This window comes from Falco biarmicus, chromosome 3 (assembly GCF_023638135.1).
Source record: "Falco biarmicus isolate bFalBia1 chromosome 3, bFalBia1.pri, whole genome shotgun sequence".
In the NCBI taxonomy this organism is placed as follows: domain Eukaryota; kingdom Metazoa; phylum Chordata; class Aves; order Falconiformes; family Falconidae; genus Falco; species Falco biarmicus.
The window spans coordinates 112,694,111-112,722,051 of NC_079290.1; the positions used below are offsets into that span (position 1 = coordinate 112,694,111).

A 27,941-nucleotide genomic window follows, 5' to 3' on the forward strand; every position below is an offset into this window, starting at 1 on the left:
CTGACTTTATGCCACCTGAACACCTGTTGCAAGCTTCCTTATTAATCAGAAAGCACACCCTCCCTGGTTCTACCTAAGGCAGTGAACTTTCTCTTGTGTGTTAAACTAATCTGTTCAAGGTGCTTAATCACAGAATCATAGAGTTTTGGTTGGAAGGGACCTTAAGGATCATCTAGTTCCAATCCCCTGCCATGGGCAGGGACACCTTCCACTACAGCAGGTTGCTCCAAGCCCTGTCCAACCTGGCCTTGAACACTTCCAGGGATGGGGCATCCACAGCTTCTCTGGACAACCTGTGCCAGTGCCTCACCACTCTCATAGTGAAGAATTTGATAACATACTAAGAATATTCTTGCAAAAACCTGGGAAGAAGGAGGAACAGGGGAACACTGGGAGTGACTGTGTTTGTCTTCCCAAGCAACTTTTATGCATGATGGAGCCCTGCTTTCCTGGAGATGGCTAAACAGCCGCCTGGGTGGGAAGGGGTGAATGAATTCCTTTGCTCGCATGCATGGCTTCTGCTTTACCTGTTAAACTGTCTTTATCTCAGCCCACAAGTTCTCTCACTTTTACCCTTCCAATTCTCTTCCCATCCCACTGGGGGCAGAAGGGGGGTGTGTGTGAGAGCAAGCGGCTGTGTGGTGCTTAGCTGCCAGCTGGGGTTAAACCACTCCAGAAAAGCAGGGCTTCTTCCCCCAGCTTTATAGGCTGAGCATGATGTCATATGGTATGGAATATCCCTTCGGGGTCGGGGTCAGCTGTCCTGCTTGTGTCCCCTCCCAGCTTCTTGTGCTCCCGCAGCCCTCTCACTGGTGGGGTGCTGTGAGAAGCAGAAAAGGCCTTGACTCTGTGCAAGCACTGCTCAGCAGTAACTAAAACATCTCTGTATTATCAATACTGTTTTCAGTACAAATCCAGACCACAGCCCCATACCAGCTACTGTGAAGAATAGTAACCCTATCCCAGCCAAAACCAGCACAACAGTGAAATCTTCACTCCTTTTCTTCACCATCCCTTAAATCCATATCCTGTCAGCAAGGTTGAGGAGAAGGGCAAGTCATCTAGCATTCCTTGAATAGTCTACATTCTTGGCCCAATCACACATTCATGTATCAAACACGGTCATATCTAGAAAAGCATAAGGCTTGGAGGGCCACAGCAGTTTGGCTCAAATAGGTATTTTGACAGCATAGGTTACTAGCTATATTTTTTGTACAAGTTGTCGCTGGACTCTATTGGCTTGCATTGTATTTTCTTCTCAAAGAAAAGCTTTGTAAAAACTGTTCAAGCTTCACTGAGACATGTTAAAGAATTAATTACAAAGTAAAGCTGAAAGAGAAAATTAATTTTGGAAACACAAGAGGTTACTTTTCTTTTCCTCCCTTTTCTGGAAGTGGGGGAGGAAAGGCAGTTATTTTCATCTTCATGCTGGGGGCAGGAGTTGGGAGCTGTCCAGTCGATAACCTGGCCATCAGAACAAGGTTTGTAATTAAAAGGTCAGTGACCTGGAAAGCCAGGGCCTCACTCTCAGGGCTTCTGAGTAATGATGGCGCTATTAAATTAAGACTGTTATGAAATCAATGCTAAAAAAGCTTTCATGGTAACGAGATTCCATTCAAGGACATGCAAACTGCCTCATGAAATGGACTTAAATTATAAAAAAGAAAAGTAATAAAAGAGGGTTAAATTGAAATCTGCTGAAGAGTTTAGTTTCTTTAAAGCCCTCCGGCAGTGGGCTGTGCCCCCTTGTCTCGGGTCCTTAAGGTGATCCACTTGGGTTTCTTTAGCCAAGGAGAAAAGCCAGGGGTTCAACTTCCACGAATGCAGACTACCGAAAGAGGAAGAAAATTATGTCAGTTTTCTACTGGAGATTCTAGGGATGACAATATTTGTTTCCAGAGAATCAAGTGTCTTTCAGCTTTGATTGTGGAGGGGTGTGTACAATTAAATAATTCATTCATCTCTTCAGAAATCACCATAGCCTGGCATCTTGACACCGGCAAAATTTTCTGGAACTCTGATGAGCTGCAGAATACTGCACAAGTCCTACAGGAAAACCTTGTGCAGTAACTCATTCCTACCAGACAGAGTAATGAAATAGGTTAGTAGATACAACACGTAAAAGAGCAACGCTTCCCACTACCTCCAACTCATCTCACCAAGCAAGAGTGTGACTGCATTTGGAAGCATGCAGCCCCTTATGTTGCATATATATATATGAAAGACTGATCCAGACAGTGTATCTTCTGAAGACTGTCCAACCTTCTGGGTGGACATTTTCCCAACATAACTCAACAATTACACATTTACTTGCCCTAATGCACTTCTGTTCTCCCATCACCATTATTTCTGAGCTCCTCATATGCTTATGTCTGTTTCCACAGTCACACTCTGGGAAGGCATTACTGTACTTGTTATACAGATGAAGACAACTAGCAACTAAGAAAAAAGTTCTTCATCCAAGATTACACAGTAAGTTTGTAACCTAGCAGTTTTTCTCTTCCCTGCCCCAAAAGACTAGTACCCTGAAAAAAGAGTTCCACATGTACAGTGCACTTCTACCCTTTTTCTCTATCTTGCCAGAAGTTACAGATTCAGAGTACGCAAGATTAACAACAAGCCACATGAGTTACCGGATGGGTAACTGAACAGTACAGGACATCTGAAGCACACCAGTTAGATGACAGACACATTTCCACAAGGGTTTAAACCCCACATGCTGTCTAATTATTCCCAAGGCGCCGCTGATTCTGTGGCATGTCATCAGCAGAATCAGCGAGTTGGACAAAAAACAAACAGCATCTTTTTTTCCTTTCTTTTCTCTGATACTCTGAGGGGAAACAGCTGTTTTTCCCTTCATCTGAAGAAGTTCATGATAAAAAGGAGGAAATGTCATAAATTACACAAAATGCCAGTGTAAGCTTCAAAGAAAATGATAAATGATTCTAATAACTTCATGTTTCTCATTAATGCCTCTGTATTTGGGAGTTTAAAACTGCTTAAGACAACAGAGAAATCTCATCCAACTTCTGAAAGACCTTTTACAAATCCAGGACACCCTCACTCTCCCAACTGTCATCAACACTATCACCCCGTGTTCTGGAGAGCGCAGTTCAGCAAACCCCTGACCTGCAAGTAACCAGGAAAGCCTACTTTCAGCCTCTGCAACTACTGTTTCACAAGAAACCAAACACTGTCCAGTTCATGATCCTGCATAAACTTTAATTTCTCACTGCACTGAAATGTATTGAACAAAATCCAGTTCCTATATTAAATAATAATAAACTGAAATAAAATGTTATTGGCCTTTTTTAGGAAGAAGATACTTATAAAAAAAAAGAAAAAAAATATAATTCAAGGTGGAACCATCTCTGCAAGTCTCAGAAGTGAAATTTCTTAGGCAAAGTCAGGATTGCAGGACCTGAAAGCTCAGCCACAGCTAATGCTCCAGTCCTATCCCTGCAGCCTACACAGGCTGTAGCTGGGGTAGTGGAAGGCTCCCACAGGGGTAAAGCGCCTGGTCTTTTCCCACTGCATTCCCAGACACACGGTGATCCACTGCAGGAGTTTTTAACCAGACTTAATGGGGAGTCATACATCTCTCCTGTACAGTTCCACCAAAGTAACTACAAAAGACAAGTCCATACATGGTTCAACTACGTATAGATAGGAAAACTCCACTGAAATTCTTCCGGGGTCCATAAAAAGATCTTCCTACTCCAATTTCTGTTTGAAGAAACGTGGATCAGAATAACTGTGGAAAAAAATACAAGGGTACCTCTGCATTATTTCCTACAAAGATAATTTTAAAAGAGATTCTTGTAACTGAAATGGTTTCTCTACAGAAAATGCTTTTTTGACTGGCAGTGAGGACTTCTCTACCAGACAGCCTAACTATCTGTAAACCGGGGATGCACACTGTCCTGGGGATGACAATGACTGTATATTAGAGAACAGGGGAACAGCCTACCAACCTGTGCAATCCTTCACTTACCCAGGACTAAACTAGCCACATCTACATTTCAGGAATGGCTGCCTCCATCTGCTAGAGCACACAGGTACCATGACAGTACGTACCTTCTGCTCTCCAGCACGGAACAGAGGTCATGTTGTAAGCTCAGTGGTCAGATCCCATATGGACATATCTCCAGTGACTGCTGGCTAGAGGCACTACCGGACCCTGCTCCCTCCTATCTCCTACTGTTAAGTTTTCAAACAAACAATTAGCACAAAGGGAAGGAGGGCTAATTAACAAACAGGAACAAACAAACAGCTCTGCCAAACCATTTCTGCTCTTTAGTAATTATTAGCCAAGTAATTCATAAGAAGTATTAGTCGGGCCACAGTTTCTCTGTGCCTCCATCTCCCCACCCTTGCTCTTCTCCCAGTCAGGGATTTATTAAAATTAAACAGATTAGATGAAGCTCCTGATACTAAAAACTGTTCAGTGAAGCCTGCGGTGGGGAAGTGCAGAACAAACACCAGAGACATTTGTCTCTAAATTGCTCTAAATACCTTCTGCAAATGAAATTCTAACCCAGCTGTGTTGAGAGAGAAAATGAGGAATAACTGGTCATTGTCAGCACAGAAGAAGATCAGGCAGTTATAATATTGCACGATATACTGGGGGCTAAGGATCTCTCGGCAACAATAGATTTTGTATCAGGTTACCCCGGGTAATCAGCACAGCTTTTAGGCTCAGCTTTCCCTTGCTTCATTGCTTCAATGATAGAGTTGAAATCCCCAAGCTTTTATGATTAATTACTCCCCATAGGTCCACATATTTCAAGGAAAAACTCATGCAGCACAGCGGCCAACAGTCTCCAAATTTTAATGCCATCTTGATGGCAGGGCACGGCAAGCAACATACCTATGTGACTGGAATGTTCTCTAATTGGCACTAGGACAAGCAGTGAGAGGATCACACAAAATGATGCACCCATGAAGTACTTGTGATGACATCATTGCTAAAACACAAGACTGTCATTGCCTTCTAGGTCCTTTGCTATTCAAAATGAGCAAAGTGGTGCATATATTTGGACCCTCCATCTCATGACGTCAGGTCTCAGGCGTCTCCAATAAACATTTCATAATCCCAAACAGAATAATTTATATTTCATAGGCTTCCCTACTTTTCAAAATTCAAGATCTTTAGCTATCAAATTTGATGTACCCTGAAGTACTTAGGACTTCAACGTATAAATGGGTCGCTCCCCTCTGAAGTTTGGAGTTTGTATTTTCAGTATCATTCCATCTGCTTAATGTGCTCCATAGTGCACGTAATTAACTCCGAGGTAAGGCTGTCATTATTTACATCTTGCGGTAAGGATCTAAGCAATATGGTCCTGGGAGGGTAGCATAATATGGAGTGAACTTCACCTGAAATGCACTGTAAGTTGTGGACTAAAAACTTTAGAAAGAAAAAGAACAAAAGATAGATTCACTGTGAGTCAGAAAGTAAAATAAATCCTCAGTAGGCAATGGCCAAACTATGTTCCATCTGTCTAAGATGATATAGGATCTGTCAGGATCTGTTCTATCCTTGCTATAGAAAAGGGCTAAACTCAGTCAGTAGTTTACCATTTCAATCTGAAAGTCAGGCTGCTCCCAAGCGTGACCTTAACCTGACCTTGTTTACTTTCACCAAGTCCTTTGCCCTTCATTCCTCTCTCTCACTCTTCAGAAACATTCGACCTTTTCACCTAGGTGGTGGTCACTCTAAAGCCGTTGTCACTAAGGTTAGAACTGACCAACTAGTCCACAACTCTAAATTCATTGCAAAAAAGATATGATAATAGTTAACCCACAAACTTCCAATGTGTCTTCTGTGTTCTGTAACTCCACATCTGGTGCCAATATTGCTCTAGTCAGTTTGGAAGAAAAGAGACTGATATTTCTTACAAAAGTCAATTTTTTTTTAAGACAGACTGCTTGCCTTGGCCTTAACATACAGTCTTCTATAGCAACACATTTTGGCTTTACACTAACTCAAGCTCCCTCATTATCACTGAGACCACAATCTTAAAGAGTCCATACCTTTCTTCTTCAGAAATGCTCTTCTGGTTGCAAGAGGACTTTGGCGGACTCGTGGATTCTGTAAAAACTTCACTGCTGTCACAATCTGATGAGGGTAGGAGGATTGGAGAAACAGAAGAGAGAAAAGATCCGTGTTAGGAATGGTCAGATTCCTATTTTACATTATGCATTCTGTACTGCAAAGTAAGGCATCGCATCCAACACATGGAGATGATCTGGAGCTGACACCGATCCAACTTTTAGAAACAGTTCAATCAAAGTTTGTGGCTCAACTTTAATCAGAAAGCACAATTATGGTATTCTAACGTAGGAGTTTCTTGTTGAATTACTCTTGGAGCATCTCAACCTGTACAAAGAACTCCATTAAGATTCCTAGGGGTTTCTGTCATTTATACTGTGATCTTCTCACTTAATTTGGCTCCTGTAGTTGAAAGCAACCTTGAGACAATGCACATGATCTGTAACAGTAGACTCACTAGCAAGAACGCTTCCTTTCTATCTTACTTAGAAATCCCTGCAAATTCTAAGAGATTAAGGCCTTTTCTGCCAATATTCTCATTTACCGAAAGCCATAAATAAACTTCAGCTTGCCATGACTGGAAAGAAGCAACTTCACATGTTTTGGATCACATAACAAAAATATCAAAAAAGTCACTTTTCATGACATAAATAGGCAGGTGAGTAGTTAAATTTATGTTCCATACCGGCAGAAATCAGAGATTACTTTTGTCTTCTAAAGACTTCTTCATCTTTCTACATCCTTCTTTAACGTGACAGTGCACTTAAAACCAACCACTTAGTCAAACAAAGGGTAAAGCATGGCATAACACTCAATGGCATCAATGACAATGGCACTAGTTTTTTACACTTCCATTTAGTACCAATGAAAGGTACTTGTTTTTTTTCTTTGTATGGTAGGCCAACTTTCCACACGCTCTCCTCTACTATTGCACACATTATTGCATGTTCCTGCACTAGTGATTCACTTTACTTTTACACAAAGACACAAAGACATCTGTTCTGATTGTGAAGTTAGCAGCACTTAGGAGATGGACACATCCATGTGAACTAGTGGAAGAGATTACTTCCCTCCTCTAGGGCCAAAAACAACCACGCATATGCATGGAAGAGGTTTTTCTCCCCAGACAGTGGCATAAACCTTCTCCTAAAATGGTGGTATATGCTAGACCTATGTTAGGTAGGTCTTGAAGAGTTTACCTTAAAATATGGTTTCTGGAATTCGGTTCCAAAAAGCTCTTCAAAACTTTTCACAGCCAAAAAAGAAGGGGGAAAATAGCACCACTACTGAAATCACCAAGTTTCACTTTATGTTTGAATCAAACCCTTCGAATATGCATTTCTGGTCAGAGAGCAAAGTTCTGATGGGTTTAATGGCACTTTCAATGTACTCCTCAGTGCATTCCATCAATGGTTTTTTTCTTTTAAATTGCATCTCTTATTTCTTTAAATACATTAATCAGCCTAGTGTAGGCAAAACGGATCCATTGGACAATGCAATAAACATGAATTATCATCTATCCAACATGCATAATGGCTTAAAAATACATAATAGCAGGTGTAGTTTAAATGATTAGTTATTACACCTGTGGTGGGTCTGATTCAATTGGGGAAAATCATCTTTAATAGGTTAAAAGGTTTAGATCACCAGGCTTCCCTTAAAGTGGCTGTAGAGAGGGTATGATGGAGTACGCTGTCATTACTAATTCATTTAAGAAAAACATGGGGGATACAGCAAAGAACAGCATAAATGAGCGAATCCAATTTAAACATCAGGTAAAGCAGAAAACACCTTTTAAAAAAGCATGATAAATGAATTTGGAAGAGAGATGAAATTGACATATTTATTTTAACGGGAATTTGACAAAGTCCCAGCACACTTCAAAGTTGGGAGGATAAAATGAATGGGGTATTTTTAATTCTTCTCCTTTTCTTATTTTCCTTCATTTTTTCCCTTAAGTTTACATTCAGTAATTTTGAACCATAAAATACTATAGCAAAATGCCCCGCATAAAGTACACTTCTGCTTCATTTATGTGCACTTGATCTGTCTCCAGCTGAAATGCAGGTGACAGGCAAATCACAGATTTAAACTGTGCTGATATTGCTATGCCAGATGCAGAAATATAAAGCGCCCAAACTAATAACCTTAAGATAATATGCTGAATAAGAAAGATGCCCAAATGAGCAGACCAACAGATATGTGAACATATCAAAACCACTTTCCTTCTAACAATAATTACTTGTTTGTTTCTTCAGAAACTCCTCAACACTCCCTCCCACATTTAGTGAGCTACAGACACAAACGGCTCTGCAGACCTGAAATTCTGCAGGCTCTCGTATTTAATTATCAGGTTTTAAGCATTAAAAAACCTGTAAGAAATAAGCAGTATTTTTCATTTTGCTATTTCAATCATAACCCTGTGAACATTTTATTGATTCTAACCCTTTATTAAAACTTATTTTTGCCTTGTAAAAATGTAAACATTTCAGTAGTAATTTTCACTCCAAAATAAACTTCTGTTTTATCTCTCCCCTGCATCACTTCCTCCATTATTCACAACATTTTTAATCTAGAAACAAAGTAAAATTACAAGCAACAACAGACTTCATAAAATAGAATCCTGGACATTATTCCTCTTCCCAATAATCCATGTTTCTCATATTTGTGTTTGCATTTACCTCTGAATATTCCTCCTATAGGCTCAGCCGAAATGCCTTCATTTTTATAATTCATCTTGTATACATGAGCAACTTATGAAGCAATTTTGGCCATGTCAAAATGCCAATATTTTCAACAAACATACACAAGAACTTTCCTACCTTCTATGGATCGTTTTCTTTGCACAAACAAGGGCAACTGCAGCGTCCATAATTTAAACAACAGAAAAAGGAGGAGGAAGATGAGAAGACTTTGCAGTCCTGTGTATAGCCAAAAAAATCATGCAGCAAATAGCACTCTGACTCAGCTGCTAACATTGTTCCATACTATTTCTGTATCGTTTGTAACTGTTCTCCAAATTTTCATAGTATTAGGACACTGCCAAATAACGTGCATTGTATCACTACTCTGATTCTTAAGATTGTCAGCACACGCTGGCCAGCAAACTAGTTTTATCTAGGGGATCAGGTACATTACACTCATCATGAAAGACAGCATACTTGGCTTTTAAAAGTCAGTCAGTTCCACCAATTTGCTATCCCACCACCACTTCTCCTGCAGCGATACAATACACAAAGATGTATTTCTGACTGGGTGGTGATGGGTAGAATCCTGCAGCAGGTCCTGTCCTACAGTTTGATTTTCTAATCAGAAGATGAATATAACTATTCATGGATTATATTTGTGTCTGGCCAAATTACATAAATTCAGGCCAAATATTATGCTTCAATGTCAAAGATATAAAACAGAGACAGGAACTTTATTGCAGATGTTGTGGGAGTGCAGCAAGCTGGCAAAATTCTGGGCCAAAGCACAGCACTGACATTATAGCCAAGGTCCCTCATTCCTAATTTCCCTCCCGTTTATGTTAATAGGGAAGGTAGAGCCAGCTTTATTTCTTATTATGCTCAAAGCTGCAGAGTTTCCAATGAAGCAATCTAAGCTACTTTTATCAGTTACTGGTATTAGAAAAATAAACCATGAAATTTAAAATACTGTGACAAATGCTCACTTCCTAAGTCTCAAAAAACCCCCAAACCCAATCAATTAACAAAAATGTAGAAGAAAATGACCTTCACCAATAAAAGTTCCACAGGATTTGGTGGCAGGGTTCCATGTGGAAAACAGAATCAAAAGGCACCAGGAGCACAGCCCATAAGAGCTCTAATAGATTTCCTAATACTGGGAACCCTCGGTAGGTTATTACTAAACAGCATTTGTTGATAGACTGAGACTTTGAGATGACCTGTGATGTAAAGGTTGGGTCTGAATTATACGTTGCAAGGGATGGTATTTTGTCTTTCTGAGTGGATCTGTATCTGTTTAAATGCAACACTTCTTTTCATTAAGCAGAGGCGGCACAGGCCATGAACTATGCACAGACAGTTTACATTACATGTGCGGAAGCAATCAACACTGGCAATATACATGACGTATGTAAAAGAAGTTGGAATTAATTTTTTTCCAGTGTATTAAAAAATAATAATATGGCAGTATCAACAAACAGTCAACCTATTTCAGCCAGAGCAGAAGGCCACAGCTATAGGGCAAATGGAACTGATCAATATATTAGCCTACAGCAACACCCCCTCAGTGTACGGCTGTATGTTTGCAAGGCTCAGAAGATTAAATTGTCTGTGAAAGGTTTCTGCACTCCTACTCTAAAGGAGATACCCAGAATCCTGTTAACAAGCATCAGGCTAAAGCCAACTTACATTTTAACAAGGGCTGACTTAAAAGCCTGGCACTGCAATGAACAAGAAACCCCCTTCTAACAGAAATGCTGCATTTTAGTGAGAAATCAGTGCTCTGCCAGGACTAACTTGACAAATATGGTTATTGGTGGCACAGGGAAATAGTTGCAAAGCAGCTGTTAATCAGGGAAACACATCATAGAACGCTGATGCTAGCACTCGCAAAAAAATGCAAGGGGCTAATTATGAAGCCATATATCTCACTAAAGAGGCACTGTTCCTTGAGATTCTAAGCATAGCTCTCTGAGTCGGGGTCCTGGGACACTACGTACACAATGTTCTCTAACACAAGTCTCCTTCTCCCAGGACAAACCTTGTCCCAGTTCAGTGTTCTGGGCCACAGGATTCTTATGAAATTCTTCTTTCACAGAAACTGCTTGTTATTTCTAAAGAAATTACCTGCCGATCAGTCAGGAGACAGGAAAGCTCCTATGGTTTCATTGACATTTGTATGAAACCATACAGAACCCCAAAAATTATTTCTGTTGTGAGAGAACCTGGACACATACAAAGTGTGGTAGATCTCAAAGTCAGATGAAGAAAAGTTTAAAAATGCAGTAACAACAATTTAAAAAACCCTCATGTAAAACAGAGCAAAGAAAAAAATACAATTTAAAGCAAGATTCAAAGGAGTCAAAATGAGAAAAGGACAAAAGCAAGGAAGAAACAAGCATCAAACCTTATCTGAGATTAGAACCCAGAACTTAAGGAACACAGAAGCATAACCAAAAAATGGTTATACAAGCTCAAAAGGAAAAAAAATCCCAGGTGCCTGGAAACTCAGACAACAGAGTTCCATGAACGACATGTAACTCAAAATAATCGATGTCAACAGCAACCAGGTGAAAGGTAAGAAAGCAAACCTTAGCCATGTATTTATCACCCAGTTTTCACTAGCAAGGCTCCCGATGGCACAGAGGGGTGAAGGCTCGGGGCAGGCGGATTTCTGCACAGGCAGCCAAGGGAAGCCAGGGCTGCGCCAAGCCAGAGGCAGCACAGAGCCAGAGCCAGTGCCAGTGCTGAGCCAGTGCCAGCGCCGAGCCAGCACAGAGCCAAAGAAGACAGCGCAGAGCCAGTGCCAGCGCCGAGCCAGCGCCAGCACCAGCGCAGAGCCAGCGCCAGCGCAAAGCCAGCGCCAGCGCAGAGCCAGAGCCAGCGCAGAGCCAGCGCCAGCGCAGAGCCAGAGCCAGCGCCGAGCCAGAGCCAGCGCCGAGCCAGAGCCAGCGCCGAGCCAGAGCCAGCGCCGAGCCAGAGCCAGCGCCGAGCCAGAGCCAGCGCCGAGCCAGAGCCAGCGCCAGCGCCGAGCCAGAGCCAGCGCCAGCGCCGAGCCAGAGCCAGCGCAGAGCCAGCGCTCCCCCTGCCGAGACCCGCCGCGGGCCCGCACGGAGAGGCAGGCTTCACCCACCGGCGGAGCCCAAATTAAGTGTTTTCACTCAGTGGAAATGAAATGTTTTGCAAGATGAAACAGAAAGAAAATTGAGGTTTTAGGTAATTACTAGTTGGCATTTACATATCACAGGCTGGTTCAACACCTATTCATTTTCCTCTTTTATTTTCAATTTTTTAAAATTGCTCATTAAAATGAACACATGACAGGGACAGGGGGAAAAATTACTCTTCCTCTTTTTCCTGAGGACTACAAAATCCAGATCTACTTTAAATACATTTATCTATAATTATCACATACAAAAAAGCCTTACTTAATTTACATTAATAGGGTGACCCAAAAAAAAAAAATTGATAAAAGCCAGAAAAAATCCAAGCCAAGCTGTCTTCCTGTCACCTTGTTGTGCCTACTTAGTTCCAGGGACAGCCTCCACGGAGCCAGGACCCCTGCCACTCCCTACACATGCTGGAATGAGCAGAAATGAAGAGGCTGAAAAATCTTCAGCATACACTGCTATCCTATTCCCACTCATTTCACCCACCAGTTTAGCTACAGAGGCATGCTTTCAGATGCGTTCTTTCCCTTCGACATACTTCTCCCTCATTTCTTCTACTATTCTCACTATAAAGCAGTGGCTCTATATAGTCCCTATTCTCAACTTCTTTGTTCCAGCAGCCACTTCTCACTTCCTCCAGCTGTTCATAAAGGCGTGACCTTTCCACCTTCTTTATTCACACAGAACCAGTCTTTCCTCACGTAACCTTACCATTTCCAGGGATCCTGATCTGCAGCTCGAATCAGACTTACAGGCTGTCTTAGCTTGGTGGCCTCTCCATTCAGATTCCCATTGTTCAGTTAAATAAATATTTTCTATGCAAAGCCCTTAATTTTCCTGTGTCCTTCAGCTTTTTTTAATTTTAACCTTGTGAAAGTCTTATTTAACCCCACAATGCATTCTAGGATACAATTTGTATGAAAAATGCTATATAAAATAAAGTTTTATTGTATCATATGTTAAGGACATAAAACATCCCTGATAGAAGTGTACAGTAGCTGACATGATAGACTAATATATTTTAAGGTCTATTGTGTAAATATGTATTTAGGGAATTCTAAAGCATGGTATTATTGACCCAAGTCTCTCTTAAAACACATTGATATATGGAGTAAAAGCCCTTATGAAAAGTAGCAACTTCGTCTGTGTAGTAGTCACCTTTCAAAGTGAAATATCTCTGCCATCTTCAGTTTTTTCTGATTCAATTTAAAACATAGTGGACATGTTGACAAAATTCCCGTCTTTTTAAAAGGAATAATATACAAGTAATACTTATATGCATACAACTACGAAGAACAAGAAACTTTTAAACAAGCTTTAAAAGAAACACATGATAACTATTTTTATAGACAGAGAAAATGTGCTATCTACGTATTTATTTGAGGAAGAGATACACCTTCAAATGAGACTTCGCACACATTTAACACAATGCAAACCTGCAGGCAAGTGAAAAATGCTGGAAAAACATAAGAAATATGAGCAGAAGAACAAACTAAATGTATTAAACTGATAGTGCAACCATAATAAACTTTAACCAATGAGTAGCATGAACCTTTTTTTCTAGAGTTCAAAAATGTTAACTTTTAAAGATATAATCTCACTTTCAGAGGAAAAACAAACTTTACAAATCCCCTTCTTGTACTTCTGCCTAAGCTTAAGTTGCAAGCTGCCTATAATCACCACTACCACCAAAGAAGGTATTGCAGCAAGATGAGCAAGGTGGGGGCGCGGGGGACACACACTAATATTTGCAATCCAACTGGCAGCAAATTATTTGAAGTTCTGTTTACATAAAAACAGCAACAACCTCAGCACTGAATGTACTGTATCATTGTGGATAATATATGGACTAAAAGGTCAGTGTCTCATGCAAGTAGGTAAGGTATCTAGCTTTCAAGTATGGCTGAAGCCAGTGTGCCATGATAAGGTTAACAAACCGATTCAACAGGACCTAAGAAAGATGCCAGAGAGAAGGTAAAGGGTCAAAACTTATTAAGGAGAATTTTATTTTTATAACTTTTCATGACAGTACCCAATTTATACGTCTTGTTTCTCCCTTCTTATAGAAGGAGGCTCAGGGATCACTGAGGCTCTGTGCTGTAAAATTAATGCAAGCGTCAAGCTTTTGAGCTGAATCACTCCAAAGGAATGTAATGACTCAGTGTCCAAGATGCTCACTACAGCAGAACTAAGATCATTCCATGGCTCCACAACTAAAAAAAAAGTTCATGATACAGCTTCCAGGGGAGTGGATGGCAGCACTTCCGCTCTTACCTTTTTAACTCCTCTCTCCATATTGCCATTACTAAAGAGTTAAAATACAACAGCTTTTGAAAGAAATCTCTTTTACCCTATTATCTTCACATGTGTGGAACATAAAAAACAATGAAGCTGTAATTTATTACATTTTCATTCTTTTAACTACAGGGCAGACAAGGACTGCTGGAGGTTCATTCACATGCTAGGGAGCTAGAAGATGACGTAAGGATAGGAAGTCCGTGTCACATCTAACAATTGTGCCTGAGTACTTAAAATCACTACTGAATGGTAGACTCCAGAAAGCTAAATCAATCAAAGAGATGCACCAGAGCAGGATCATTGTTCAGACTTACTTAGATCCTTCTAATTCCACAGTCAAGGGATTGGAAAATAGTAGTAATACAATGGTTTAGATTGAGTGCAAGAGGATCAAAAGTAGAACCCATCTGTGGAAGATGCTATAAAGATGTTTCAGACTGAAATGACTGAAACTGACAGGAAAAATCAGCAATCTATTATTCCTTGAACTTGCTATTTCAAGAACATTTAACAGAATTCTTAATCCATGGGAAATGTAGATTAGAAAGCGAGGGTTTTCCTTGCAGCAATAAAACCCCAAACAATTAGGACTGAAGTCAGGGGGCTATGATGGCATTATTACATGGAAGATCTGAACGATAGAATGAATAAGGAGGTACTGGAGGAAACTGCTTGGATCACCAGAACCTAACAAACAAAAGGTTTCATGCTGGAAACAATTTAAGAAGCTGGAAATCGTGACAGGTGCACAATAAATCATGCAAACCACAGCAGTTGGCAAACAATAGCAAAAGAAGGACTTCGAACACTGGAAGACCTTTATATAAATTTAGTGTTTTACTTAGAGCTCTTTGGGACAAGAATCGTCCTTTTACTCTGTATTTGCACGGTGCCTGGTGCTGGTCTGCAACTGGCCTCCTAGACATTTATTACAACACAAATAATAATAAAGACTGAGCAGACCATGCACTTTGTTCCTGCTGTTAATTGCCCCATTAAGGGAAAAACTATGTAAGGGGCAAGAAATCTGATTGGCCAGAGCTGCTTAGTCTGTGGGGACTGCAAGTGGAATAATTTTATAGATTTGAAAGCAGCTGCGTCCCTTGTCTTTGTCCAGTTCTCAACAGGAAGAAGCTCGCATCACAGAATTTCTCCTTCATATGTAGGAACTTGCATGAACAGCCTCAAAAGCAACTGGGCTTCCCTGCAAACTCTTAGGATGCTTCCTCTACAATAGCAGTGAAACCCAATATAAGGGTAAACACACGGAACATACCCTCTGTATCTGTCCATACCATAAATATTCTGCAAGCAGTGGGTCCACTTCATTTTCCCCTGGAGTCAGTTTGGCATTTTTCATGGATGTTATATTCACTACTTAAAGAAACAAAGCATATAGGTGTCGGGACAAATTCAGGATGCTGCTCAACCAATACAGCACTGTATGTACCAAAAAATCGCATGTACTGATCACCAGCTCCTCTCTGTTGAAACACTTGAGTAAGATCCCACCATTCTAAACTGAGTCAGAATGTCCAAGAGAATTACTTCTACAGAGAATTTTACTCAAGCCAGAGTGTTCCTGCCTAGTTTCTACACAGAAATTTGGGTCCACACGAGGAAGGCCTACAAAATCAGAGAAGGTTCAAAATGGCACTTTTACTGGTTTTTGTTCTCCTTAAACTTTGGCATAGCCAGCACATGTCAGGGACTATTATAATTATACCCTTTAAATGCTGAAAAATTAATAAACAATTACTCACTTCAGGAAAAAAAAAAAAAGAAAGCAGCCATTTCCTTGACAAATACCACAGAAAGCATCAACAATCTCTTTGAAATCTGGGTCCATACCACAGCAAGGGATTAACACCAATGTAAGAATGGCCATTGTTGCTCCGGAGAACTGGCACAACCAAAAGCTTGAGCCTGTAATGTTGCAGTTTTCTTAAGAATCTGCACCTGATCCATTGGAGCTACAACACATTTATCTATCTTTGAAACAGAAGAAAGTAGATGGACTCTTTAATGCTGCTTTGGCCCAAGTACAGGCTGTTCGATCAATTTCTACTAAGCTACAAAGTCCAAATTCGGGGGTAAGTGTTTGAAATGCGCTAGTTTCAAACCTGCTAGGCCAAAAAGGGCTTCCACACTGCCTTTGTGGCTGGAAACTAAGGGTGGCCTCTGCTGTGGTAGGAAGTCAAGCTCAGCTTCCCAGGAAACCATGAGAATGGTGAAAAACACAAGCTTTCCGGAACAAATAGGTGAGACAGCAAACGTGTGAGACCTTGATAAATTCTTACTGAAATTTATTTGCAGCATAAATCTTGACTAAAATCTGCCATTCAATTAGTTCTTTCCTAAAATATTGGCAAGTTCTATATTAACTTCCTTGAGAATCCAGAGGGAACTCAGTTGCACTTGCACTGAAAGGCTTCCAATTTTCTTTAAAAAATTAAATAAAGTTAAATAAAACCCACATATCTCTTTTTAAGCAGACCCATGCTACTCAGTCTTCTCCCCACCTCCAATCAATGGTAACCCAATTCAAATGCCTTACAGCTCTGTCTGAGAACTAGTGGAGAGATCAACGCTTTTTATCTTAAGGATTATGGATCACTATTTGGCTGACTAACATACCCAGCAGCCCATCAGAAATACCACAAAGGGCACAGTGTTTCTCCTTCCACCCCTCAGACTTGAGAAAGCAGCATATAAAACTTCACCCCTTCATTTGCAGTTCTTAGCCTGCCTGCCTTGTTTCATACTCTAAACATACCAAGATTTATTAACCTTTACAGTAAAAACAAATAAAATAATGATGAAGTAAAAACACAGTGATGTAAGGGCTGCAGCTAGCACCGTTTATCTGTGGAAATCCAATTAGTGCTCAAGTGGCAGAGATACCTGGAAAAGTGCTCACAATCAAATAAAAAAAAGATACAAAAACATTAACCTGATGGCTAAAAACTCCACATTTAAACATTTAAAGTAATAAAGGTGCTTTTATTGAGTATTTTCTATATTTCATTAGGTCCCAAATTGACGAGGAGCCCTAGAGATGCATTTCCTGGGCTTTTGGATCCTTAGACCAAACGCCTGCCTTTGTTATTGTTGTAAAAAACAAAAAAGAAAGAGTGTTTTTTGCTAGAATGGCAAACTTCTTTCTCCAGTAGCAACTACAGCAACAATTGCATAGGCAGGAAATGCTGAGAAGCCTATGAAGATATACTTCGATCTGACACGTTCATTCTGTACTTACCATGATGTGAGCAGAGATGTTGTCTGAATTACTTTTGCATGTAAGAGTATCTGGATTTACCTCTATTATTGTGCTCTACCAGAAATTCTTCTCTCAAAGCCATCACCTCCTGTCCCTTGGCTGGGAAAGTGACCATATTGATGAGACAGTTGCTAGAAAGTCAAGTACCTGCTATACACCTTGACGGTCTCAGAAAAGAAGATGGGAACTGAATAAATAATGAGATTAGCTGAACCCCTTGCAGTAAGGCCTGCTTACAAGACTTAAAGAAAAAGCATGCAGTACAATGTCGCTGCTCTATCTTTCCAGATATGGTGACCTGGCTGCTTTTTGTCAGCATTAAATTAACTTAAAATTTATTAAAAGAGAAATCAGGGGAGAGTCACTGTCAATGAACAGAAGACCAAACTTCGGAGTAAAAATTTTCTTCATTTCTCTAAAACCACAGAACAGGAGACAATAATACTTCATAAGTTTGGGAACATCTAATAGAACCCTACCCACTGGTTTGCTTCCAGCAACATGTTACACTTGCTTCTACTATCAATTTATGCATGCTGCTCTTAAGCTTTACACACAGGAGTTGAACATACACATTCAGAATAAACTGCATTAAATGCAAAACAAAATGCACTTAAATTCCATTCCAAGGTCAAATAACCGAGTTAAAAAAAGCAAACTTCCTTGAACTATACAGAAAGTACATTTGTATTTATATTACTGATTTTTTTATTTTGTATTTTGTCCATCTATTTTTAAAAGTCCAAAAGTCTTTACTACCCTCCTAGGGAGATTTCATGACAGATCACTGTCAGGATTTCTACCTAATGCTAACCCTTAACTTCCTTTTTTTTGTAATATGAATCCACTGCTCAGAAATAAATTTAAGACCTAAGAATGAACAGCTTGGATTGTACCGGATACCAGAAAAATAGTTATTTCCTGACTTCACTCTTTCATTGGGCTGCTATTCACACTCATGTGTTCTGAACTGACTGGCCCTATGTGTGGTATTCTCTTTCTGCAGAGAATATTCATGAATTAGCTTTTAGATGCCAAAGAGTACAACTTGTCTTCAGGGAACAATTTTTTCGTCTCTTTAACTTTTGTGCTTGGTATGTAGCAAATGATAAACAGGAATGTGATACCTAGAATTCGCACACTGAAATGTAAAATGTTTAAAATAAAAAATTATGGGGAAAAAAATCCTGTATCAAACAGATTCAACATAGTAATGTTTAGATTCCCCTCCTCTCTGTCCCCTGTAATCAACAGTGATGAGTACTGGGTAAGAATCAGTGGTGAGAGACCTCCTGCTCCTGTCTGGAGTATAAAGAGTCCTGGTTTATTATTCTGCATTTGCATGTGGCAGCAAATGTGTAAATGTTTTAATAATACAAAAATCCCAATAGAGTGGTGGAGGAGGATATGAAAGAAAGAAATACAAGGACATTTACTTTCTTGAGAGTGAGATAGAAAGGAAAAGAGAGAAAGAAGATGACATGATAAGGGACAAAGCAAGCTTTCTGGGGTATATCTGGAAAAAGCTAGAAGAGAAATCATTAGGAAGTCCATAGTGCATCTACAGTGATACAGTGTGGATCAATTCATTTAACACTGCCCTGTACATTTACAGAAAAGTACTTTTGATATAATAAAGGCTCATAAACACACAGAAATTGGGTTAGACCTGTTTCGAATTCCTGCCAAACAATGGTTCAGAAAAATGAAGCTCTATTTTAATTAGCTCGACTCAAGAGTGATTTGATAACAGCAGATGCTGTCTGGATGCTTTCAGCTTGATGGGCTCCACATACATGAACTTAGGAGTGGCTTTGATGCAATTAGATATCTCTCTCTCCTTTAACATGTGTTAAGCTGAACCAACGGCTCGTGTCTATTTAACATCTTGAACTAGGAGGATATTGACACTCTTCCTCACTCTTCTCCAAGTGAGTGGAGCTAAAGCAAAGAGAAGGCAGCTCATTTGGGGCTTATCCATTCAGTTTCAACTTGAGGACAGAAAGGACAGGGCACCAATATACTACTGTCAACATAATATTAAGGTCTTAACATTAGATCTGTTTCTACCACAAACCACATTTCCTGGCATGTAATTTTTACAGGATTGGTTAGTACCAGTCAAAAAAATTGCTGCTTCAACTTATGTCTTCTTCTGTAAAAACAACAGGGACTCAGTAATAATTCCATACATCCCTTTCAGTCCTATATTCCCAGGAGATACTCCTTACACACACTGTACCATTAGAGTAGCTTCCATTCAGCCACGGTACAGCTCTCCCACCTACTGCCTACCATTTTCTTTCAGAAACAACTTCACCTGTTCCTGGAAATATTTGTGCATTGACATCTTAAGAGAACCCTTTGCCTTTCTAAAGTGATCTACCTACCTCACTCTGTAGCCATCAAGTAGAAGCATTTGCTAAAGGACACATGCAACATAGGAGCTGCTTTAATGCATCAGGGACAAGGCTAATAGGAGGTCTTGATTTGTTAATTATCTGTCAGTTTGTCACAGCTGGGCTGCAAGGAGTGGGTGAGGGGGAATTTTTCTGCTTGGTTCTTTCTCTAAATGCTGAATTAGGCTGTCAAAACCTTCATCCCACCACAAGAGGCTGTGAAAAGAAGAGCCAGACTACCCTTTTCTTCCTCCTTTTCCCAGCAGGATATGTTGCTTCACATGTCCTACCCTCCCCACCATGTCTACGGAAATGTATATGGCATATCTACAATGACCTTCACACCATCACACCATGCCCAGTTTAGTCAAGGGACATTAGCAGACCTGAGCATGATAAATCAGAGAGGAAATCCCAGTGCCAGGGGAGCATGCAGGAGGCACTTATTCTGCAAGGAGTCCTAAAGTTGCTACCTGCTTGAATCAGCAGTTCCAGAGCGGGATTTTGGAAGGCAGAAAGCTTGGCCCCAGTGAGAGCAGACAGATAAATATACATGGAGTTATAAAGAGGTGGAGTAGTGGCAAGATTCCCTTTCTTTTTACATCTCTGCCCCACATAATCCTCTACGTAGAGGAAAAAGTTCAGGCTGTGAAATGGGATAAAGCATGGAATACTACCATGGAGACAAAGCTAGAAAAGCAGAAAGCAGGCCGAGATGTAGCAGTAGAATTTACTACAAATGCTAACACCTCTTAAATCCAGCTAAATGTTGCCATTAAGCCATGAGAGCCTAGGGAGATCCCCACCTGCTCCTCTGTTCTCCCTGCAGGCCACGTCCAGAGCATCCCACCTCTCAAGCCCTCTCCTCAGCAGGCCCTGGATTATGAAAAATCCCCTGCAGGAGCTTCCCACATGCAACAGACACACCCCTTTTCTACCACCAGCGATGCTTCTCCTTTCACGTGTGGGAGGCTCAAAATTTATTCCAGGTACACAGGGGTACTGCCCGCTTGAGATGGGAAAATTGAGGGCATTCAGCTCTGGCTTTGTACAGGTGATCAGAAGCTATAAAGTCACCTGAACTGGAGAAAAAAAAACCACCATAAGCATTCCCCTAGTCCGCTACAACATACATCTAAAAAAAAAAAAAGTGGTGGGGGTGGGGCTAGTGTCTCAAGTTAACAGTTGGGGTTTTACACTTAGGACAGCCAAGGAGCACATATGTATACAGTTGGTACACAAATCAAATTCTCAAAGCAGTTTTCTTCTGTGGACCATCTTCTGTAGTTTGACAAAACTGGTGCTTTTCACCTTTTGACCTAGAATCCCCTAGAACTAGCATTTCATTTCCTAGTGTGATCCACCTACCAGTACAGTACCTCAGCTGTAAGGGTAGAACAAGAGCTACAATCTCCTTGCCTCATTAGTTAGATCTAAGCACTAAAGCAAATTATACATTTTTGCACAGACAGTCCTACCTTCCCCAAATGGGGCCTACTGAGAAATCCACTGGGGACAAAATAACTGTCTTCATCATTCCTCAGGTAAAGTTACCAGATCCATTTTGGGCAACATTTGCAGAGCTTTTCCCTGGGAAACAAGATTTGCTAAAGCACTGCTTCTCAAAACTCCATGCAAACTTGACTCCCTTTTGCACTCACTCATCTGTTGTGGTGGCTCATCCCACATTCCTCAGCTGAGATGGCAGCAAGTTCCTTCAGGAAAATGAGAGTTACTGGAATAAATGCTAACTCTTCAAACTAGGAGGAACAGAACTCCTGAAAGCAATTACAAGTAGAAAGCTGTTTACTGGCTAGTGACTTTGTGACTTCCTTTGAAGCCTTTTGCATCCCTTTGGGGGTTATAACCTAAGTTTGAGAAACACTGCTTTAAGGAACTTAACTATCAAGAGACATTGCATTGGTAAGGACAATATGATGACACAGCATTGTTCCGCACCCCACACCTACATAAGAGTTTAGAAGCAATTTCCCAGCAGGTCCTGGTGGCCTCAGCCCCTTTGCCTTCAAAAGCTCTGCCCTACGGTGATACAGACTCATGGGTGTTGAGATGCTGCTTGAGATAAAGACCCAGTAGAATCGGTAATACCACTAATGCAGCAGTCAGCATTAATTATTCCAAACTACTATAGGGCAAGGCCTGTGTCTCTTAAAACATCTGTCTCTCAATCTTCTGGTCTTTAATAAAATCACCCTCCCAGCCATAGGGTGTAACTGGAATTGTACATACGCATGTGCATGCAAAAACATAAATGCATAGGGAGAGATTCAGGTCCTCATTAAAAAATGGAATAAATAAGAATTCACCAAGGAATTCTGCCAGAGTCTGATTTCCAGATCTGGTTTTGCTGCATTCTTGCCCACAGCTTGCAGAGTTCTGGGTGCCTCCCTATCCTTTTCCAGCTGCGCAGTCCTCTTCAAATTCAGACTTCTTGCACCTATAATTACTAGGTGCCCTGTGCCAGGCTCCTTTAATTAACCAACCCAACTCTTCTCCCTTTGGGATCAGACTAAGCTCTTTTTTATTAGTTCCATCAGTATTTAGGCCTAAGCAGGATACCTTATACCACTTTGTGAGTGGGACTGTAGGGTGCAAATGACCTCCAAAGCACCTGCCTGCAGAAGAGGCAAAGAAAGCAAGACTATGAACCACAGAGAAAAGGCATGAGGGGTTGATACACCACCAGCAAAAATGACACAATTCAAAATCCTCAGGAAAAGCCTTGCATGAGAGGGACCTCGGTGTGCCAGTTAGGTGCTACTGCAGTGCTGAAGGTGCTTCAATCCAAAAAGCAGAGGCAAGCACAGAATAAAATCCCTTACATGCCAGTGCGCCAGAGCCAACCTTGTGATTTTTAGGGCTCCAAGAAAAAGCTGAGCATTCCTGGAAAGCACTATTTCCCCAAGCCTCACTGTCTCCAACTGACACTCTTACCAACAGCTAGGATGGAGTCTGAATGACAGGTCCATGCGATGCCCTAGAAGAAGAGGATTCCCATTCCACCATTTGTACTTAAGACTCCATGTTCCTTTCTCCCAGGACAACAGCTAGATCGGAGTCCACACAGTGCCCAAACAGTTCATCTTCCTAATCTGCATGGTACCATGGAACCTCTTGCAGGCAGTTTCTTTAGCATTTAATGGTGTTTTACCTTTAGCCAAGACACTTTCATTCTCTGAAGCTGTTTCAACTAACTTCTAGACAAACTGCAGCACACATGCAAAAAAGAAATGGCAAAATGCACACTGGCCTTTTCTGGACCATGAGATGTTTTGTATGTAGTGTTCATGCATATGGTGAAGAGACAATGGGAGGTGAAAAGCGAAAGAGCTGGCTAATGTCCTGGGATTTCTCAGGACAGGCGGTCACTCTAGTTGCACAGCTTGACTTCCCCAGAGAGTTTTCTCAAGGAGAAACCAGCCATCGATCTTGGGACACACAACTTCCAGGACCGTTCCTTATCTCAGAACAGCTTCTGCCACGAATTCCTGAATGCGCTTTAATGTTTAAATTATTAAATGCATTAATGTATTTACATTATTCAAGTCTTACGTGCATTTTTCTAAGATAATTTATGTATAAGAGCTTGAATGTCCATGACTGTTAATGTCTACAACCCTTCCTGTTCATTATTGATTCTGGAAGGGGAAAAAAAAGGCAGTGTTTTAATGCCTTATTTTTAATGTATTAAGAGTCTGAATAAGTGCATTCTCTTTTTTCTTTTGTAATTTCATAATTTAAGTAGTGCATTTATTAAACTGACACAGTATGAATTGTGGTGAAGTCTGGCACAGGTCCATGCTGCCAATGCAGCCCAAGCGACCATCATGCTACTCTGCAAATCAAGTACAAGCTCAGCTCCTCTTACTCCAGCTTCTACTCCCTACCTGAAATCAAAAGGGACAGGGACTACCAAGAAGTCTTTTTAAAATACAGTTTCTTTGCTATTTACATGGCTTTTCTCTGTCATCTCTATTTTAAGTTGGTGAAAGTTTTCTTATGCTATTGATGAGCTGTTTTAAAACAAACTTGTTTTTTCAATGAGCTCTGACACGCACACTACAGTTAAAAAATTTCTACAGTACTTTTTAAGCCCACTAGCGCCAAAGCTCTTCAAAAACCTAAACTGAATATAATTTTCTTATTTCTACACTACAGTTGTGCACATCATAAAACCAAAAATTTGCCTACAGCTTAATGTTCACAGGCAAATTATCTACAGGGATCAAGTCACTTTCACTGTTGAACCACAGTCACTTCTAGAGCAGAATGCAACAGCTATTCAGCAGTAGCTGGCCACCTTGCATGCCAGTTTGGGACCAGAACACTGTAATAGGCAACAGAAACTGCAAAAAAAAAAACAGCTAACACACAATAGATCTACTACCTCTGCTCACTCCACCCACGCATAAGTGGTGTTGTATGGACATGCACTTTATATATAAATTATGTGTAAATGGCTTACATGTTTATAGCCAAAAATACTACTTTCAAAGTCCAGTTTTTACTGCCAGACAAATCCACTGCCAGCTGAGCCTACACAGAGCAACAGTGACACCCGATGGCTTTCAGCTTAACCTTCAGACATGCGCTCCCTGCAAGGAGAATCCAGGGGCTCCGTTTCCTCTCTCAGTGCGGTAGCCCCAACTCAAATCACCTATCAGAACAACTCATCAAGAAGCTGAACTGCAGAGAGATAAAACTTGCTGTATGTAGGCACTGTATGTAATTAAGAGTGTGTGCATAAGTTTCACAGTGCATTCTGCATAATTACAGCCTTGCCTGGCACAGTTGCCAGTGCGAGCATGAACATACACGCACACACATAATGTATGCACAATATTGTGCATATGGACTTGGGAAAAGACAGAGAACAGTGAAAGTTGCTGGCTGTTGTTTTAAGAGCTGACTCTGCCATTTCTAAGGTTAAGTTTGTGTTTTTTTGCTACTCATTACCATTCTTTAACTGTTACAATTTATATCAGCATATAATGTTAAATAATTACAGGGAGCGGAGCTCACTCTAGCGAGGATATAAATGCGCTGTGGGATTCTACAGATTTAAACAAATAACACTCACAGCAGGGGGTGAGCAGATGAATTAGCATTAATATCCTGCCTGGGAGATCCCAGTGCAGTGTTATGGCTTAAATACAGATCTTTTCTGTAACAGTCAATATGACAGCTACTAGCAATACAGCCCGGCACATTCACTAGTCAATATAGCAGCTGCAGCTAAAAGAATGCCCTTGTAATAATCTATACAGCAGCCAGTTAAAATAAATAACTTCCCTTTAACAGTCTATATAGCAGCCAACTGCATTAAAACCTTCCCTTTTAAGGTCTATACAATAGTCAGCTAAATGGAAAAATTGGCATCCTTCTTGGCAGCTTCAGAGAGAAGCCAAGCATCAAATGGCCTAGAGACTGAATTCTCCTCTCATCTCTCAGGGGATGAGGGGGGTCCCTTCCATATCATGCTCGTGGGGAATCCTGCAATACTGCTATTACAGCTTGCAGTTTAATTTTTTGAGATGATTTAAGCCTCCAAAGCCATCAATTCACTGTCTTTCACAAGGAATTACATTCACTTTAAAAAATAAAGACCAAAACCTATTTCTTTCCTGATCAGAATAACTGATCAGGCAGACCACAGCTGTCCAGGAGTAGCCAGCACATACATCTGTACTTCCTCAGAGTAAAAGCACTATGCTTTTCCTGTCACCTTTACCATTTGAGAGATGCCCCATCTCAGTCTAAAAGCAGAACCTGAACTTGAACTCTCTGTTTTACATCAGTGGCTTCTTTTTTGCTCTCTAACAAGAAGCAACAGGCTGAGGTAGGCTAGGAGTCTACCTCCCTTGGACTATACCCCAGCACATCATTTTGCAATAGTAATTGCAAAAGGCCATAATATAAATCATAACAGAAATGGTTATAAAGCATCCAAATCTGAAAACTGAACTGTAGGAAAATCCATGACCACAATGAATTCTGTCATAAGGCCACTACATAATGTTTTTATATATGCAGGGTCAAATTCTGATCTTGCATACGTAGACTTTATACTGGTATACATCTGTTCTTCTGTGATGGACTGATGTAGATTTACACTGCAAACTAACTGACCTGCAAAACAAACCTGTAGAACTTCAACTAAGTAAAACAATGCTTCTTGAGGCAAATTAGAAAGTAAAACACAAAAAACTCATAAAGCACTTAATACTGAGCTTATAGTTTACAAACTGTTGTACAAGCAGTAATAAATCTCTAGAAAACTAAATGTGTAGCTATTTTCATATTTTCCATACTGCCGAGAGATTTTATTGACAGGGGATTCTGCCACTAAAATAATACATTTGCTAGCTTCTTATAAAAGAGATAGATGACTATTTTGTTAGAAAATGGAATGATAAAGCAGGAACGGCATTTATTCTTTAAAACTCCACAAATGAAAAACATCTGCCTGCTTTCTTTTTAAGAAATCTGTCCCTTTGGGTATATATTAAAAAACATAAACATAAACCAGGGGCCTACAATCCCACCAGATGTTTGGCACCTGGAGCCTTTTCAAGTAATTGATCAAGAAAATAAATATTTTCTCAGGTAACAGGAAAAACTTATCTCTAAAATCTTTCACATTGTCAATGCTTTAATTTATTTTATCTCAGATTTTAAGGGAAGACTGCAGCTACAAACACATTCCAGCTTATAGCCTCCCAAATTAAAAATAAATACACACCACCCCTACTGCAGAAGTCATGGTTTGAAGCTTTGACCATATTTTGCAAAATGACAGTTATTAAAAACAACAAACATGCATCACAGTGAGTCATCTGGTTTCCAACTTCTGAGTCAAAAGGGGCTGATTCCACACAAACTGAAACCTGGCGCTCTGACTACTTGCATGTTTAACGATTTGTATCTCTGCACCACAGCTTCAGAACAGGATGTGGAAGAAAAGAATGAAAAGGAGATGGAAGAAACGGGAGGGGAGGGGAAGAGAAAAAAACCACTTCTTTACTGGTCCCAGTGTCATTGCAAATAAAGACCATGTCAAGATTTAAACCATAATAATGGAAAGGCTATAAAGGTCTCTGCTATAATGTTTCCTCTGATATTCCCTTTCATAAATGCTCTCTTTATGTTGCATGCTTTGCAATAATACATGTAATGTTTGTGAACTAGCCCCGCTGGGGAAGCTGTATCATATGAAGCTTCACAGAATACAACATTACAAGCTAAACAATTCATTTACCAGTTTCTCAACTTCTGTTAGCTGCACCTATCTTCTTCAAGAGAATGCAACAAACATGAGGAGACAAGTAATCTAAAGCAACCTCCAAATATGTTTAGCTGGAAACAGATCTGTATGTACCAACACATGGACGTGCAGTATGGAGTTACCTCTTCCTCCAATGCAATACCTTTCTGCATAAGACTAAAAGCCTCTTCCCAGATCCTACATGTATAAGCAAGATCCCCAAACTTGTTCACATCTATGCCAATCGGATCAATAGCATCCCGAGCTTCCCCTTGGCAGAGACAGTGAAGAACATCAGTGCCAAAAGTATCTGCACAGTAGATCCCTGACAGCCTCCTGACAGCAGTGCATAATATATGTGCAGGGGGTACTGGCTGCAACACCTCTTTCATTTTGCACGTGCATAGCAAGACCCACTCACTTCAGGTAACACACTCAGCTGCACAGAGCTCAGCCCTGCCTTCCAAAAGGAAGGACCATCAGCAGCCAGAGGCACCTGCATGCCTGGCAAGAGAAGCTTGCAGAGGAGCACCGCCTCTCTAAGAATTTAAGGTCAGGCTGAAATCCCATAGGGCTTTACTACTGAATTGCACTGAGCACTGAACACCACTACTTTGAAGCATACTGGGTGCTCGGCAGCTGACCACTAGAGTGAGAACCAAGTTCATCTTTATGGGATTGTAGCAACCTGATGTTGAAAAGGGTGGTGTCAAAAATATGGGGGGGTGGGGGGGTGGGGGGTGTAGCTCGTCTCACTCTTGACTGTA

The 27,941-nt window shown here is 40.6% G+C and overlaps 1 protein-coding gene across 1 annotated transcript in view; it reads right to left on the minus strand.

The window, feature by feature from the left end:
* PEX14 (peroxisomal biogenesis factor 14) overlaps nucleotides 1-27,941 on the minus strand; it is an 80,375-nt gene that overhangs the window by 36,632 nt on the left and 15,802 nt on the right. The window contains exon 3 of the mRNA XM_056330700.1: nucleotides 6,037-6,121. Within this exon, the coding sequence (XP_056186675.1) occupies nucleotides 6,037-6,121 (85 nt within the window). The remainder of the gene's footprint in view (nucleotides 1-6,036; nucleotides 6,122-27,941) is intronic.